This window comes from Delphinus delphis, chromosome 11 (genome assembly GCF_949987515.2).
Source record: "Delphinus delphis chromosome 11, mDelDel1.2, whole genome shotgun sequence".
NCBI lineage: Eukaryota > Metazoa > Chordata > Mammalia > Artiodactyla > Delphinidae > Delphinus > Delphinus delphis.
The window spans coordinates 90,917,082-90,932,730 of NC_082693.1; the positions used below are offsets into that span (position 1 = coordinate 90,917,082).

The window sequence follows — 15,649 nt, forward strand, 5'->3', positions numbered from 1 at the left end:
TCTTGAACCTCACTTCCTCTCAATGCTTTACCTGACAGCCCTGCAGATTTGCTCCTTTTCAGGGCTTCCGATCATTCTGTGCTTTATCTTGGAGACGGTATATGTTACTTGTTTCTACTGTGGCGTTTATACTTTACATTGTATCCATGTGCTTGCTGTAAGCTTCTTGAGGGCGGGGGCTACATTGTATCCATGTGCTTGCTGTAAGCTTCTTGGGGGGGGTTGGCTACATTGTATCCCTGTGCTTGCTGTAAGCTTCTTGAGGGCGGGGGCTACACTGTATCCATGTGCTTGCTGTAAGCTTCTTGAGGGCGGGGGCTGTGTCCTCCTCTGCTTTGACTTCTAACTCCTAGCACCAGGCAGCCCAGAGAGGCATCCACACACACTGGCTGGCTGAGGTTAGGGCGTGGAGCTGCCATGCTGGGACTGGAGAGAATATTCCAGCCTTAGCAGTAGATCCTAAGCAAAGCAATCTTCCGCCTCCTGCCCGGGGACTGGGTGGGGGAGGTAGATGAAAGAGACGCCCAAAGTCCCCACTCTTGGCATGAGAACAGGGGTCCTATGACCCCCCCTGGGGGTAGCACAGTGGCAAAGGGAGAGGTAGAGGGGTTGGGTCGGGCCACCGCACCCTCCTTTCCCAGGGTGTGTCCTGGGCACATCACACCACCTCTCTGGGCCTCAGTTTCCTCATATGTGAAATGGTAACAAGAGTTGCTACCTCAGGTGGGCGCTGGGGGCTTAGATGTGGGTGGCACACCTGGCAGGGTGGGACACAAAGGAACCGATGCCGGATTGCCTGCTTGCCGGATGCTGAGACACGCAGCGGACCACAGACGGACAGCTACTTGCCTGTGGGCAGCCAGGATGCCGGCTAAAGGTGGGGAACCAGCTCAGTCAGAAATCAGCAACTGTGTAACAGTGGCACCCTTGCTCACAAAAGGTGCTCCCATCCGTGGCTGTGTGGGGACAGCTGGCTCAGAGGCTGAGCGAGAGGCCAGTCAGACGTGGCCGGGAGGCATGGAGAACAGGGGACCAGACTCAGGGTGAATTCCAGTGGGCATTCTCCAAGGGTGAGGTCACCACCTAGCTCCCCAGGCTGCCGGAGCCACAGGCACCACTGAGCCGAGCTCTAGAGCAGGAGGGGGTGGAGGTGGGGGTCAGAGCCAGGACACAGAGCCAAATAAATACAAGACCCACAGCCTGGCACCGCGACCGGCCCCTCCCATTGTGAGGTGCTGGCGTTCTTATCTCGGGAAATCTGGTGTTTCCTGTTTAAGATGTAGCTTAGAGTTGGGGGAAGCTGGGGGGAGGGGAAAAGCAAAGCAAAGGACATTTCTCAAGAGCCTGCTGGGTATAGCAGCAGGTCTAATCCTCAGGATGACCTCATTCCGTGGTGACTGTTATTAGCCCCACTTTGCAGATGGTGCAATCGGGGCTCAAAATGGTGGAAAACTTTGCCCCAAAGACAAAATGGTACAGCTAATGGGTAAGAACACAGAGACTTTGGAATCAAACACATCTGAGTTCAGGTCTGAGCTCTGACACCTGTTCATGCCGAGTTACTTAAGCTCTCTTGGCCTCAGTTTCCTCATCTGTAAAATGGTGATAATGATAGCCCCTACCTCCTTGGGTGGCTGTGAGGGCTCGGTGAGATGGCACGGGTGAAACACACTCAGCGAGCGCCAGCCACCATCATCCCCATTTTGCTGATGTGACAACTGAGCCTCAGAATGGTGATGCCCACCACTGGTGGGTGGCAAGTTCAGGGTCTGAACCCAGATATGATTCTTCTGGCCCTACTTACACCACTGTGGACTGACTGATGGTGGCCCCCAGCTTCCAAAAGGCTGTCAGGAGGTGGCTGAAGAGGGGAGGCTCCCAGATTTCCGGCAGAGACATGGAAGCCAGCCTGGGGACTGGGGTTCAGGGTCACGCCTGCAGCCGGTGTTCCAGGCAGCGGAGAGGAACTGCGGCAGCATGCCTGGAAGCCTGGCTTGTCCGCAGCATCCTGCCCTCCGCCGACATTGTTCTCTGGACCCTCTCAGCCCGGGGGCTGAACATTAGGGGTTTCCGGCAGCCTGGCCAAACTACCTTCACTTTCCAGAGAAGCCTTCGCCAGACAGCTGGGGTAGGGGCTGAGCTGGCCCCGAGCCCCGAGCCCCAGGCAGGGCGTGCTGGGAAGGGCACTGGCGCGGCCCCAATAACATGCCCTTGACCTCAGGTCCTGACCCCGGAGACTGCCCTTCTCAGAGACACGGCTGCCCTCCTCGCTCCCGCTCCTGGAGCCCAGGGAAGAAAAGGCCATGACTCGTCTTCATTTCAGGGTTGGCTGAAGTCAGGGCACTCGGCTTCAGGTCCTCGTCACAAACATTCTGCAACCTGGGCAAGCCTCCGCCTCCCTGTGCCCTTCTGAGAGCCTAGAAGTTACCCCAGGCCCCCTCGCACTCTGACATTCGTTTAGGGTGACCTGCTGCCCTTTGCTCTGTTGTCTTAGGGCGTGAGCTTCTTGGGGCTGTGGTCAGTTTCCCTCCCATGTTCATCGGCGTAGAGGGAACCCACAGTAGTGACCACCGTTCTTCCATCCAAATGTTTCTAAGACCTGCTAAGGCTCTTTGGTAGTGAGCATTCCCATCCGGAACAGGGTCTCGGCCATTCCGCTGATGTCACTCAGCGCTGTTTCCTCATCTGTGTAATGGGGAGAACTGCCTGGCAGGGGAGCTGTAGGGGTCACAGGAGAGAACATAAACTCTACAAACTGAAGCTTCCACCTCTGCTCCCCACCCCCCACCCCCCCGCCTCCGGATCAACTGGATAGACTTGGTATTACGAGAATAAGCATACAGAAGCCACACCCCAGGACGTCTCGGGGCTGAGGGGGAGCCCGTGGCTCTGCCCCCTTTCCTGGGCTTTGCACATATCTGTGCTTCAGAGGGGAGGGGGGTGTCCCCTTGACCCCAGCAGAGCTGCCAGGCCCCACAGCTGCACTGCCAACCCCTCTTCCACAGGCCCAGGAGCCCGAGGCACCCAGAGGGCAACGGTGGGGCCGACGATGCAGAGGCAGCGGTGTCCTGGTGAGATCAGCGCCGTGGAATTAGTCAGCCGGGATCACCCTGAGGATCCTGCACTCACAGCCAGTGACTCATGCCGCGTCCAGCCTCACAGGCGGAGAAGCCAGCTGAGGCGGCACCATTGCACCTCGCCCCGCAGCACACCTTTTAAGGAGAGGGCGCTCCGGGCAGCTCAGAGGCCTTTGCCAGCCCTTCTCCACACCTGCCCGGGGCGGGTACAGGGGCCAGACCCCCACCCGGGTTCAAATCCGGCATTGGCACGTTTCAGACGTGACCTTGGGCAAGTCAAGTTCCTGGAACCAGTGCCTTCACTTGTAACGTGGAAATAATTCTTGCCTCGCAAGAGAAGAGAGGAACTAAAGGAGGCAGCGTGTATGCAAAGCGCTTGGCAGTGGGCAGCTGTGAAGGAGCGGCAGAGGACAGCGGGAACGGCCGGGCTCGGGAGTCAGGCGGCCCGGCTCTGAATTCTCGTCCCAACCCTTACCCGCTGGGCGTCTCTGAGTTACCCAACTCTGCATCAGTGCCTTTTCTGTAACATGAGCTGAAGCTGCCTGCCTTGTCAGCCCGCGGTGAGATTAGGATCACACGCTACCTTCCGCAGGGCGGCGGGGGAGGTGCAGGCGCAGGGCCAGCCCAGGTGCCTGTGGACTTCCTGTCTTGGACAACGTCCCCACCCTCCCTGAGTGGGTGTCGTGCGTGAACGGGAGCGATGATCAGTGCTTGCCTTGTGGGGCTGCCGGGGGGGGAGGCGGTGCTTAGAACAGAGCCTGGCACCCAGGAAGTACCCTCTACGTACTGGCTGTTCTCATTTATCTTACACACGGCTCTTGGCCTTTCTCCACGAATGCCAGCTGCTGGTTTACTCCCCTTCCACATGCCTGTGACAGAGCCCAGGCCTGCGGCCTTCCAGAGGCCACAGGCCCTGCTTCTGAGCCAACTCCGCCCTCTGGCGCCAGTCACAGCAGCCTTCCCAAGGCAGTCCTGGGGCCGCCCCCTCAAAGACCCTGCGGTAACACAGGCAGTTCCAATAGGGACACCAAGGACACTGAGAAGAGTGCACACAGCACCCCAGGGCCAAAGGGAAGGGTGCCGGGATACCCCTGCCGCCTGGCACCCAGTGAGCGGGCATCTGAGCTGGGCAAGTGAGCCAAAGGGCAGCTTGGCCACATGAGGAAGAGGGGTGGGCTTTCCCAGCTGGTAAGCCTGGTGTGCCTGACACCCTCCTTCACGGGCCAAGGCGGGGCTGGGAACAAGAAGGGGCAGAGAGCCTGGCCCTGAGGCCTCGGAGTTCCTGTGCGCACACACACAGGAAGGACAGCCCACCTCCCAATGGGCTGGGGTGGGGAGAGGGGCAGGCCAGGCTTCTGCAGGAGTGTGGGCCTGTCAGCAGAAGAGGCCCCCCTGAGGATCAGTTATAAGAGCTCAGGCTGCAGAGGCAACCAGCTCTGGGTAGAAACCTGGGCTCTGTACCCTGACAGCCTCTGTGTCCTCATCTGCATAATGGGGACAACAGACACCCCTCTGCCTTACTTGTATGTAAAGGCATCTTCAGAACAGTGGCCACCACTGAAACCGGTATTAGTCACAGGAGGGGCTGGTCGAGGGCAAGAGGGTTGTGGGAGTCAGAGGAGAAAACAGGGGCAGAGCCTGGGAAGGGGCCACGGTGCTCCCAGGGCCCAGACAGAATGGAAGCCGTCGACAGTGCAAACCCTAGTTTTATTGGTCCAGTTCTTTCCGTGAAGTCTCCTGCTCGGAGAACTGAAGGGCCAGATGATGGTAAAGGAGGGTAGTGTCTCGAGCCTTTCAGAGGCAAGGGTTTGCAGGATGCCCCCAGCCCAACACACGTCCGCTGCCCCGGCGCCTGGGAGGAAAGAGGGAGGTGGCTCTTTGGGGGGTGGGGGTGGGGGGTGGACATGGTAAGCTAGTGCAGGGCCCAGGGTTCTTCACAGCGGGAGGTAGACGGGACCACATAAAGTTCTTTATTACAGACCTACAAAAAAATGAGGGAATTGTGTATATTACTCTCACTTGTTTGGGTTTCTTTTTTCCTTCTTCTTCTTTTTACAAAACAGCAGCAGGAAAGAAAAATGCAGGAGGCAGATGAGCCAGGCACCGGGGTTCAGATCAGAAGGGAGCAGGGAGACCAAGCCGTTACTGCAGGCTGGCCCCGGGACTCTGTCCCTGCAACCTGGAAGCGTGGCGACCAGCCCTAGAGGGAGCAGACAGAGAATGGGTGGGGAGACGTCTGTCCCAGCTCGGCGGCGGCACTGCTCCTTGGGCAGCCACCCTGGCGGTCAGCCGGGTTGGGAGCACTTGAGGCTCCTGTGTTTGGAGGCCTGGTCTCCAAAGCACGGGCCCACGGGGGCCAGATAGAGGGAGGAGGCGGGAAGGGCCAGCACAGAAGGGCTGTGAGTGCTATCGGGGTCCCCCGGGAACACGGGGCCCAGGCGGGCAGGGGCAGTCAGGACGCTTCCCTGCTTGTCAGCCAATCAGCTTCTTCAGGAACGCCTCCAGCTGGTCCTCATCCTTGATGCCCACAAACTTGTCCACCACGTCTCCATTCTTGATGGCCAGCACGGTGGGCACAGCTGACACCTAGGTGGAGGGGACAAAGGAGGCCGAGTCACTCAGAGGTGAGCTCCTCTTGACCGTTATTCCCAAGCTGTGGGGAGAGGACTGGTGGTTCATGCAGGGCAGTGGCTGCCCAAAGCCACGGGTGGGCCCCCTTCCCTTTGCGCAGGGTACGGCAGGGCCTGCAGGTCCGCTCCCGGAGAAACTTTTCCACTGTGGGCTCCCAGCAGTACCCTTCCTCCCCCAACTGTGTGCCTGACTCACTGTCCCAGTGGTTTGGCTGGAATGACAGGAGAGATTAAAATAACCCGTGCAGCTGCAGGCCAGAGCTGTGGGCAGGGAGGAGCTGAGGGGCTAAGAGAACCGCCCCGAGGGGCGGCCTGGCACACGGGGACCAGGAGAATTGGAATCCTGGCCTTGCCACTCATCAGCTGGGCGCCTTGGACGGGTCACGCCAACTTCAGAGCCTCGGCGCCCTCTTCTGTGAAATGGGGATGAGTTTCTATGGTGCAGGTCTAGGACAGGGATTAAAGATTTGGATATAAAGCTGCGTAGTCAGGAACTCACGCTCTGGGGCCGGCTGAGCCAATCTCAGGCCGTTCTGGGCGAGCCATTTCATCACTCGAAGTGTCCGTGTTCTCATCAGCAAATGGAGATACTACTGGGGCTTATATTAGCGGGCATAGGGGCTGAGCCGGCTAATCTCTGCAAAGTCTCAGCACAGCGCCCTGCACTCGGCACAGTGCCCGGCACACAGTGGGCACTCAACAAATGAAGGCTACAGAGGGCACGTCACAAAAGGAAAACCCAGGGTCCCGCGCAACCTCTTTCAGCTCCACGCCACGATGGTTAACAGGCTCCAGAAATTCAATGACTCACACTGGGCAGTGTGGGAGGAGGGGCTCAGCCTTGTGAACCTAAATTTATTTATTAGGGGGGTTGGACATTCTTGGCCTGTGAAGCATTTTCTCAAGCTCCCCCAGGGGACCTGTACAGATCACGTGGTATGTAAATGAGGCCCAAGACCTGCTCTGGCATTGCGCATTCTGCTGCCTGGGCTCCCCACCTGGCATTGATGGCATTTGAAAAAACTATATAAACAGAACAAAATAAACACAAACTTTTCTAACACACAAGTTAACTACAAAGTAACTTGTAGTTACTTTGTAACTACAAAGTAGTTACATTTACAGTTACATTTGTAGCGATTTCTACAAACGTACCAGTTCTTCACGTGTCCTGAGTGCCGTCCTGCCCATGAGTCACCCTGGGAAGCCAGGCCTAAGATTTGGAACGTTCTGACTGTGCATATGTCAGTTACAAAACAGAAGCGCGGGCCTGACCGGCCCAGTCTCAGTATGTGGCAGGCTGTGCGCCTCTCTTCTAACGGGCTTTGGGGACAAACACAACAGGTAAGATGACAAGAGTCCCTGTCCCTGTTAGTGCCTTCAGGTGCCCTCAAGGCTGTCCTGGGGCTGCTGTTGGTGGCAGCTGACACGCTTCCCAGAGGCAATGTGCAGGCAGACCCACCTGGTGGTGGGCTGACCACCACACGTGCCCCTGCTCATGGCGCCACCACTGGCTCCGTCCTTCGCGCCCCTGGCACGTGTGATAGCACGAAGTGCAAGGCTGAGCACATGGCTGCCCCGTCTGCAGGCCCAGAAGGGGTCCTTCCAGGATGCAGTCCCTGGAGGCGCCCCGGGCCCGCACATGCAGTCTCCTGCGCCCTCTACTGGTCTGTGGAGGCAGCGGCCTCACATCCGGCAGCTCTGAACTGAGGCCCAAGGCTCAGGCACGAACTGCTCCACTTCGCCCATGCTGGATCCCATGCTGTCCTGTGCTTCTTTAACTGAGGTAAAACTGTATCTCAGTGTCTGAGCAGTGGTCTAATTGTTTTTACCGTCCTCCCTCTGAGCAGGACGCTGTGCTCACTGAGGTGGCTTGGAGTAGACTCAGTTCTCCAGAATTCTAGATGATTCCCTTTACAATCGCATTTGTGTAAACTCACACGTGTGCTTACACACGCACAGACCATGCTGTAGTTGGGCGTACAGCAGACACACTGCAACTGTGTTTTCATGACAACCAAAATCTAGTCATTACTGATCAAGGGAGTTCTTTGAGCCTAGATATACAGACAGACAGACAGACAGACAGACAGACACACACAGACAGACAGACAGACAGACAGACAGACAGACACACACACACACACACACACACACACACACACAGAGTCATGGGCCTGCGAGAAGCTAGATTTTCTAGGACACTTCAGGGATACCTGGGCTGTGACTGGACTTCCCTCACCCCCAAGGAGGAGGATGTGGCTTTGCTGACCCTGAGTCTGGTTTACAAATCTGAAGGGCTGGTGCCTGTAAAGACTGCCTTAAATGGAAGTGCACAGTTCCCTGGCACATTCTTCTGGAAAGGCAATGTAAGTGTAAGGGGATCGCGGTGGAGCGAGAATTCAGCTCCCCTCTCAATTCTGGTGCCACTGAGGGAACCAAGAGGCCGGAGAAGAGGTGAAAAGATGCGCTAAGATGCGCTGAGCTCCTGCTCGTGAAGCCACCTGGAGGCTTCCATGCTTGGCTGAAGGCCCCGGGAACTCAGGAGGCGTAAGGGTGTGCGTGTGTGTCTTCCCACCAACCTGCAGCCCCCCAGCCCACATTGCCACTGAGCTTGGTGTCCCTGCCTGGTCTTCTCCCGTCTCACCCCAATTTCCTCCATTTGTGAAATGCAAAGGACCTCCCGAGGGACAGGCGGACGGGCACAGTGCTAGTTGTCACAGGAGACTGGTGACCTCCTCCTCGGCCAATTGCAGAACACAAAGGAAAAGGTCACTGTCACCCCGGCAGCCACATACTGGTGCTTTTTACGTGTCAGGGACAACCCGGACCATTTGTGTGTGCTGGCTCATCAACTCCTGCCTCAACGTGGGCTCATTTTACAGATGAGAAGACTGAGGCTCAAAGGCTGAGTGACTAAGCGATAGGGCTGGAATTTGAAACAAGATCTGTGTGACGTTGCTGTCGTGACATCAAACTACGTTATACCTCGGCCCAAGAGCAAGGGATTGGAGATAAAAACATTGAGTCCCAGCAGGGCAGGGAGGGATGTGTGGGGAAACATTAAAAGGATCTCATGCTTCAAAAGAGAAAGGCCAAATGCTTTTGGATACAGGAGGGTTCTTGGAAAAACTATTACTGAAAGAATCGAATCCAACTATATAACATCGTGGAGAAGGCAAAACTACGGAGATAGTAAGAAGATCAGTGGCTGCCAGGAGTTCAGGAGGAGAGGGGAGGAAAAGGTCAATCAGAGAGGATTTTAGGATGGTGAAACTCTTCTGTGTGAGACGGTAATGGTGGATACGTGTCATTATCCACTTGTCCAAACCCACTCGCTGACGGCACCTCCCCTAGAAGGCCGGCCCAGAGCTTCAGGGTTTTTGCTCCTCGATGTTGGGTCCTGGACTCCCGGCAGTGGCATCATCTGGAAGCTTGTTAGAAATGCAGAATCTTGGACCCTTCTCGGACCCACTGTATCATAATCTGCTTTTTAACAATATCCCAGGTCATACTCATGTTTGAAAGTGCTGATTTAGAAAACTTTCAAAATAAGGGAATATGGTAATGACGGAAGTACTGTGCATTCCAGCTATGCGTTATTTCACTAATACTGAAATACTATTCAATGAACTGTCTATGAGGATATGTGGACCATTAAAAATTCAAATAAAAAATTCAAACGAGGTACCCCAAATATTGACAGTAGTTTGTTTCTATGCTAAGATTATTGCTACTTGGTTGTTTTTTATAATGTTTTTAAAGGGCATTCTCTGTAAGATGAGAAATAAAAGGATGAAACTCCAAGTGTGAGGCGAGCAGCAGAAGCCCCAGAAGAAAGCATGTAGGTCTGCAGCCCGATCCGCTCTCTCCCCAGGGTCTGAACGACTGGGGGGCACCCAGCAGAGGACCTGAGGCGACGGGGAGCAGAAAGCTCTTCACTCCGCCAAGCCAAGCGGTGCAGAGGCGGGGGGGCACCCCAAGGCCCCGGGCCACTTTCCCTTCCCTCTCCTTTGGGAGATGGTGAAATTCTAGGGTGGACAGTTGACTGAAGCATAGAGTGTGGAGGGAGGGGAAGAGGGTGTGTGCTGGGCTTGGGGGTGGCAGGAGAGCTTGGGAAGAATTATATTCCCTGAATAACTGAAAGCAGTCTCTCCAAGTCCACCCACCATTCGGAAAAGGCCTTCAGGCTTCGGAGGAAGCTGTCCCAGGAGGCACTATGGACCTCTTAGCTGAAACTTCTTCCTCAGACTCTCTTCAAAACAACAGGTGTGAAGGAAGGAAGGAAGGAAGGAAGGGGTCGGGGAGGGGTCAGGAAGAATCCCCACTGGAGCTTCCTAAACCCTGCAATGACATCAGCCCAGGACCTGGCAAAACCAGGAGGCCGGGTCCAGGGGACGTGGGCCCAGCAGCCTTGAGGAATTTCTATATGACGCCGTACTATGCGGACAGTGGACGGAGGGAGAAGACCCTACAAGAGGACCTCTCCCCCACCACACACTTCCCAGGCTTAACCACAGGGCTTCAGGGCCCGGCTGTACATCACCTGGAATGCAGGCTCCCTGGAATGCAGGTGGGGTGGTCTTGGGGATTCTCGCCACCCGTGTGGCCACAGCTGGAGGAACTGGGTGATTCTTTTCTGTATCCTTACAGCTACTACAGTTGCTGAGACACGGTCGGGGCTCAGGATGTTGGCCTAAGTTCCACTGCCTGAAGCTGAAGCTCAGGAGGGAGGGAGCCTGGAGCCTGCCCATCACCCTGGGGTGCCCAGAAGCTCCAGCCCTAAGCTCACACCAGAAGACCACACCCTCACTCCCACAGCTGCCGTGGGTCTCTGGGGGAGGGAGGGGCAAGCAGTGAAAGCTAGGGGCCCCTAAATGGTCAGACAAGTACCCTCTTGACTGGGCAATCAGTGGGAGAGCTTTTGAAAACAAAAACAAAAAAAGTACAATTCATTGCTTCCCTGGAGCCCTTGTAAGCGGCCCCCGGTCACCCAGTGCCATGGATAGTCTTACTTTGGTAATATCCCCCCAACCATCTGCAGCCGTCATCTGTGGCTCTGCCTGCCCAGCATCTTTTTCCTTTGCCTCTGGTCAGTGAAGCTGGCTTTTCCTTTGAGTGACCACCCCAGCCCCAGCTCCACGGGCAGCCAGCCTATTCTCACCCCCACCCCCATCCCTTTCCTGCCACAGGGACTGGCTGGAGGGTGGGCATCTCTACTTTGCCTGGTCTAGAGAGAGTCGAACCTGGACTTCCAAACTCTGAGAAAGAGAGATGCCACCTCTTTCCGTCACTTATTACCAGGGAGGGATGTAGTTCACTCTGGCCAGATCTAGATGTTTCAAGAGAACCAGAAATCTGGATGTTCCTGTAAAATCTTCTGAGTTTTAAATAACAGCATCTGATTCAGCATTTAAAAAAAAAAAAACAAAAACACTTTGAGGGCCAGACCAATCAAGCTAGTGAGCCAGATGTGGCCCACAGGCCACCAGGGGCGACCCTGGCTCCGGAATAATGCCATCCAGGCCCCTTCCAATTGGGCGGCAGTCGGCCTTCCCAGCTGGCTGTCCTCTCACCGCTTGCTCGGCCCTTCACCGTGGCCATCCAGCCACAAGGGACCGCTCCCCTTTCTCCAACTACAAAGTGGCCTCCGAGGCCCAGAGGTCGCTCCGCATCCCACGCATCTCCTGCCCCTCTTCCTCTGGCAAGCCCTGCTCCAGGCACACAGGCCCTGATGTTCTGTGCGCACACGCGTGCGGCCCTGACCTCAGGGCCTTTGCAAAGGATGTCTGCTCCACTGGATCGCGCTTCCGAAGAGCGGCCTGGTTCGGTCCTTACTCCCTCCAGGTCTTCGCTCAGCTGTCAGCTTCTCAGCGAGGCCTTCCCGAGCCCACCCTTTAAAAAAGGAAACCCTCCCCAGCCCTGTGCCCGGCACTCCCACCCCCGCTCCTGATTTCTTTTTCTCCACGGCACTTATTATCTAAAGCAGGGATCAGCGAACGGGTGGCCCACGAGCCAAACCTGCTGCCCGCTGCCTGTTTTCGTAAATGAAGTTTTACCTGCACGCGGCCACGCCCATTTGTTTAGATACTTTCTATGGCTGCTCTCGTGCTACACGACAGGTGAGTATTGCAACAGAGACCAATGCCCTGCAAAGCCTCAAACGTGTACCACCTCGTCCTTTAGAGAACAAGTTTGTGGATGCCCAATCTAAAATACTAGCATGCAGGCTCCACAAAGGCAGGGATTCCGTCAGCTCTGTTCACTGCCACATCCTCACCACCAAGTAACAGCCCTGGCCTCAAAGGGACTCTGAACACGTGTCTGCTGAAGGAACGCACAAACCAGTCAGGCACAGAACAGCTCATGTCTGTGTTTGCTGTGCTCTCGGCCCTGCCTTCTTCTCCCATCCTTCACGGCTCTGCTCAGAGGGTCCCTCTACCGTGACACATTCCCCATCCCCTTTACTCCCCCACCCCAACCCCGGGGACAAGGAGCTCATCTTAGTTGCGCCAGAATCATGTACCCCTGGCACGCCGTAGGGCTCACAGATGGATGGATGAATCCATGAATGAGGGAGGGCATCAACTTCCCAAGATTCCGAGAAAAACCTGGTGTTTGGGGTCACACATCCCACTGCCTAAAGGTGGTGAAGAGAGACAGGAGGCTCAGAGGACCAAGGGAGTCACATCTGAAGTGCTCTGAACCCCTGAGATCTCTAGAAAGAATCAAGACACCCCCTTACTGGCTTCCTGGCGGCCCCCAAGACGTCTCCAGCTACCCTGTGGCCCCAAGCATCCCCACACCAGTTGCCCCGTGGCCATCCCCTGCCGAAACATACCTCATACTCTATGGCGAGGTCTGTGTGGTCGTCAATATCCACCTTGGCCATCACCACCTTTCCATGCTGCTTGGCCACCACCTTCTCTAACCTTGGCCCCAGGATCTTGCAGGGACCACACCACCTCGGAAGGGGAAGGAGAAGCATCCCGTCACAAAAGCGCTCGCCAGTCAGTCTACGGTTTCCCAGGACCTTCCCTTGACCCACATCTTTCCGAGGGACTGTCTGGCCTCATCACCTCTGCTTACAGTGTTTGGATATTAACCTGTAATGCTGACATGCCAGGTAACTCCAGGAGACTCTGCAATTGGGAAATTTTTACAGGTCCTGGATTTCTAAAACACGGGCCTCATCCTAAGACTCTTAGAAAGGTCATTTCACGTATTTCACTATATCTAAAAGAAATACACTGTCATATAGATGAAAGCGGGATTTGAAGTTAAAAGGTTTAGGTTCAAAGACAGGCTCCTGCCAACCAGCTGATTGTTCTGAAGCTTCAGTTTCCTCATTTGAAAGCGAGACTCTGGATCTAGAAGCTATGATGAGAAATCAATTAAGACAACGTGGATAAACATGCTTTGTAAGCTGCAGAGTTACTTCAAACACCTCACGGACTCGGAACTAAGGGAACTGAAACCAGTAGCTAGGGAGTATCTACGACTGCCAGCCACTGTGCCAGGACCTTCTCAGCTTTTACTACACAGAACCCTCAACCCTGCAAAGGAAAAGAAAACGTCTTCCTAAGAAACTGAGGCCCAAACAAGTTACGAGACTTGTGCAAGGTCTGGGACTGCATCCAAGGTTGTGTTCCAAGTGTCTTCTTTTAGCCCCAGGTTACCCTGTGATCCCCCAGGCCCTCTGTCAACTGCCGTCACTGCACTAACACAGGTGTTCCCCTCTAGATGGTAAGCCTAGACTGTCATCTCTAAGTACGTGCCACTAAGGGCAGTGCCTGGCACTGAATGAACAAACTCACCCCCTGCCTCCTTTATGGGGAAGAAGATAAGGCATCACCCCACTTTTCATCCATTTTAGAAGCCTTCTCCGGTATGCTCATCAGATCAGGAGGGCAGGACAGCTCTGCCTTTCATGAACCCCCGACTGGTGACTCCTATTTTATTCTCAGCCTTTAAACCCTTTGCATTCAGAGATTTTAATGAACTCACAACACCTAAAAACCCAGTCTGCAAGACCTTATCTCCTATCAAAGTGAAGAGAGGGAGGCAGAAGGACACCACATGGCCCGCCCAAGGCAACACAGTGAGTCAGAGAAAGAATGGGAAAGAAAGCAAAAGAATCTGTCAGTGGTTTGGTTTGCGCAAAAGGCCTTCCAACTTCTAACTCTGGCTTCTTTCAGGATGCCCCATTCTGAGGGGTTTGTCCAGTAGTTTTGGAGTCAGGCGTCTAGCCAGGCCTCAAAGGTCTGGATTTGAAGAAGGCCAGGCCAACAATCAGAAGGCCACAGACATTTAAATATCCCTAAAACAAACTCACACAGCACTGGAAAGAAACTCCTGCCCATCCCCTGCATGCTTGGGCACCACTGCGGTGGCACTGATAACTTTTTGCCAGCCCTTCCCAGGTTAGGTGGCAAGATGTTAAAATAAAATCAACTCTCTAATGGGCCAGGAACTGGGATACACCACAAGTCAGATGATGCTGGAGTCATATTTTTCCTGCTTTGGTCCAAGCTGAAGATGACCGGGGCCATTCGGGCAGTGAGATACACAACATAAGTGTTTCGCAGCACCGATCACAGTGAGTTCTGAAGATTGTTTACTAGTTTGTCTCCTGCCAAACTATACTTAATCTTTGAGAGAAGGGATTGGGTCTCATCAATCTTTGGAATGAGAAGAATCCAATGTAGCACTGAGACATAGCAGGCTCTCAATAAACAAATACCTGAACGAGTGATACCCCAGTCTTCTGCCAACTCCCAGGACTCACTGTGCATGGAAATCCACAACCACTGGTGTCTCACTGTTGACAACTCGGTCTTGAAAGTCTGGTCCATCCTGGATGTTAAAGGTCGTCGTACAGACTCTGGTGGTGTATATTGACCGGGCTTGGCTGGGTGTTACTGTCAGGTTACTGGGACTGCACTGTGCGGTCTGCAGGGCCCTGGACGCACGGGGTGCCCACCGACTCTGAGAGGGCTCCCTGCAGATGACGGAGGCCAGGAACCTCCTCAGGAGAAGCCGCTGAGCCATCTGTGAGGGGAAGAGGCAGGAAGAGTAGGGGCAGTCAATACACCATTAAAAGAGAGGTATACGGGAAACTCCGAGGCTCAGGTAAATCGTGACATGTCCAAAATAACCCAATTATTAAATGAGAATCAACGCTGGAACCCACGGCGGTCTGAGAAGTCCTTACTCTATCGATTACTTTTTTTCAAAGTGTTTTAATGGGAAATTTAGGACAAAGGGGGTGGCTGTCAAAGGATCAGGAAAGAGGAACCGCAACAATTCAAGGAGGAACGAAGAGGCACGGGGTAGGAGGGGGGAACTAAAAAAGGAGGAACGTGTGTGTGGAAGGAACGGGACGCCACCGGGGACCCCGGCTCCCCGGATAGCAAGTTCCCCCAGCCCAAGGTCTCTGTCCGCTCGGCCGCCGGCCCGCACAGGATCGCGCCAGCAGAGTGCCTCAGCCGCCTTGACACCACCTCGCGCCACCCCCACAGGCCTCCTACCTCCCTGCAGCGAGAGCGGAGGCATGCACAGCGCGGCCCTCCCCACCGGTCAAGGGCACTCCTGTTGTCACTTCCTCAGGGGAGGGCCTTAAGCGTCACTTCCGGGCACAGGCTACCTAGAGCAAGCCTTTCTGCAACGTGACGGGAGGCGGGGTCGAAGCCTCAGTTAGGAATCGGAAGAGAAGGGCTGTTGGAGGGAGAGACCGGAAGAGGGGCGGGCCCTTAGGGAAGGGACCGGCGAGAGGGGCGGGTCCTCAGGGGGAGGGACCGGAAGAGGCAGTCGGGCTCCAGAGGAGGGTCCGGAAGAGGAGGTGAAGGAGGAGGGAGCGACAGGGAGGTACTAGTTGGAGAAGAAGGGCGGGAGGGAGGGCTGCTTCTGGAGTTTGCAAACTCTTGTTGCGGTATATGTCAG

The 15,649-nt window shown here is 55.2% G+C and overlaps 1 protein-coding gene across 1 annotated transcript; it reads right to left on the bottom strand.

Annotated features, from left to right (window-relative positions):
* Nucleotides 1-5,033: 5,033 nt before the first annotated feature.
* Nucleotides 5,034-15,331, bottom strand: TXN2 (thioredoxin 2). The gene is made up of 4 exons (XM_060023919.1): nt 15,238-15,331; nt 14,496-14,758; nt 12,549-12,672; nt 5,034-5,663 (listed from the first exon to the last, which is right to left on the bottom strand). Exons 2-4 carry the CDS (start codon nt 14,756-14,758, stop codon nt 5,550-5,552), a joined length of 501 nt encoding a protein of 166 aa, XP_059879902.1. The 5' UTR covers nt 15,238-15,331; the 3' UTR covers nt 5,034-5,549.
* Nucleotides 15,332-15,649: the final 318 nt, after the last annotated feature.

Bases quoted from the DNA above. Each gene is read 5' to 3' on its own strand.
- TXN2 (XM_060023919.1), bottom strand. From the start codon at position 14,758: ATGGCTCAGCGGCTTCTCCTGAGGAGGTTCCTGGCCTCCGTCATCTGC. The intron at 12,673-14,495 runs GTGAGTCCTGGG...TCCCCTTCCGAG, and splicing joins GTTGTGGATTTCCATGCACA to GTGGTGTGGTCCCTGCAAGA. The intron at 5,664-12,548 runs GTATGTTTCGGC...CCCTCCACCTAG, and splicing joins ACCTCGCCATAGAGTATGAG to GTGTCAGCTGTGCCCACCGT.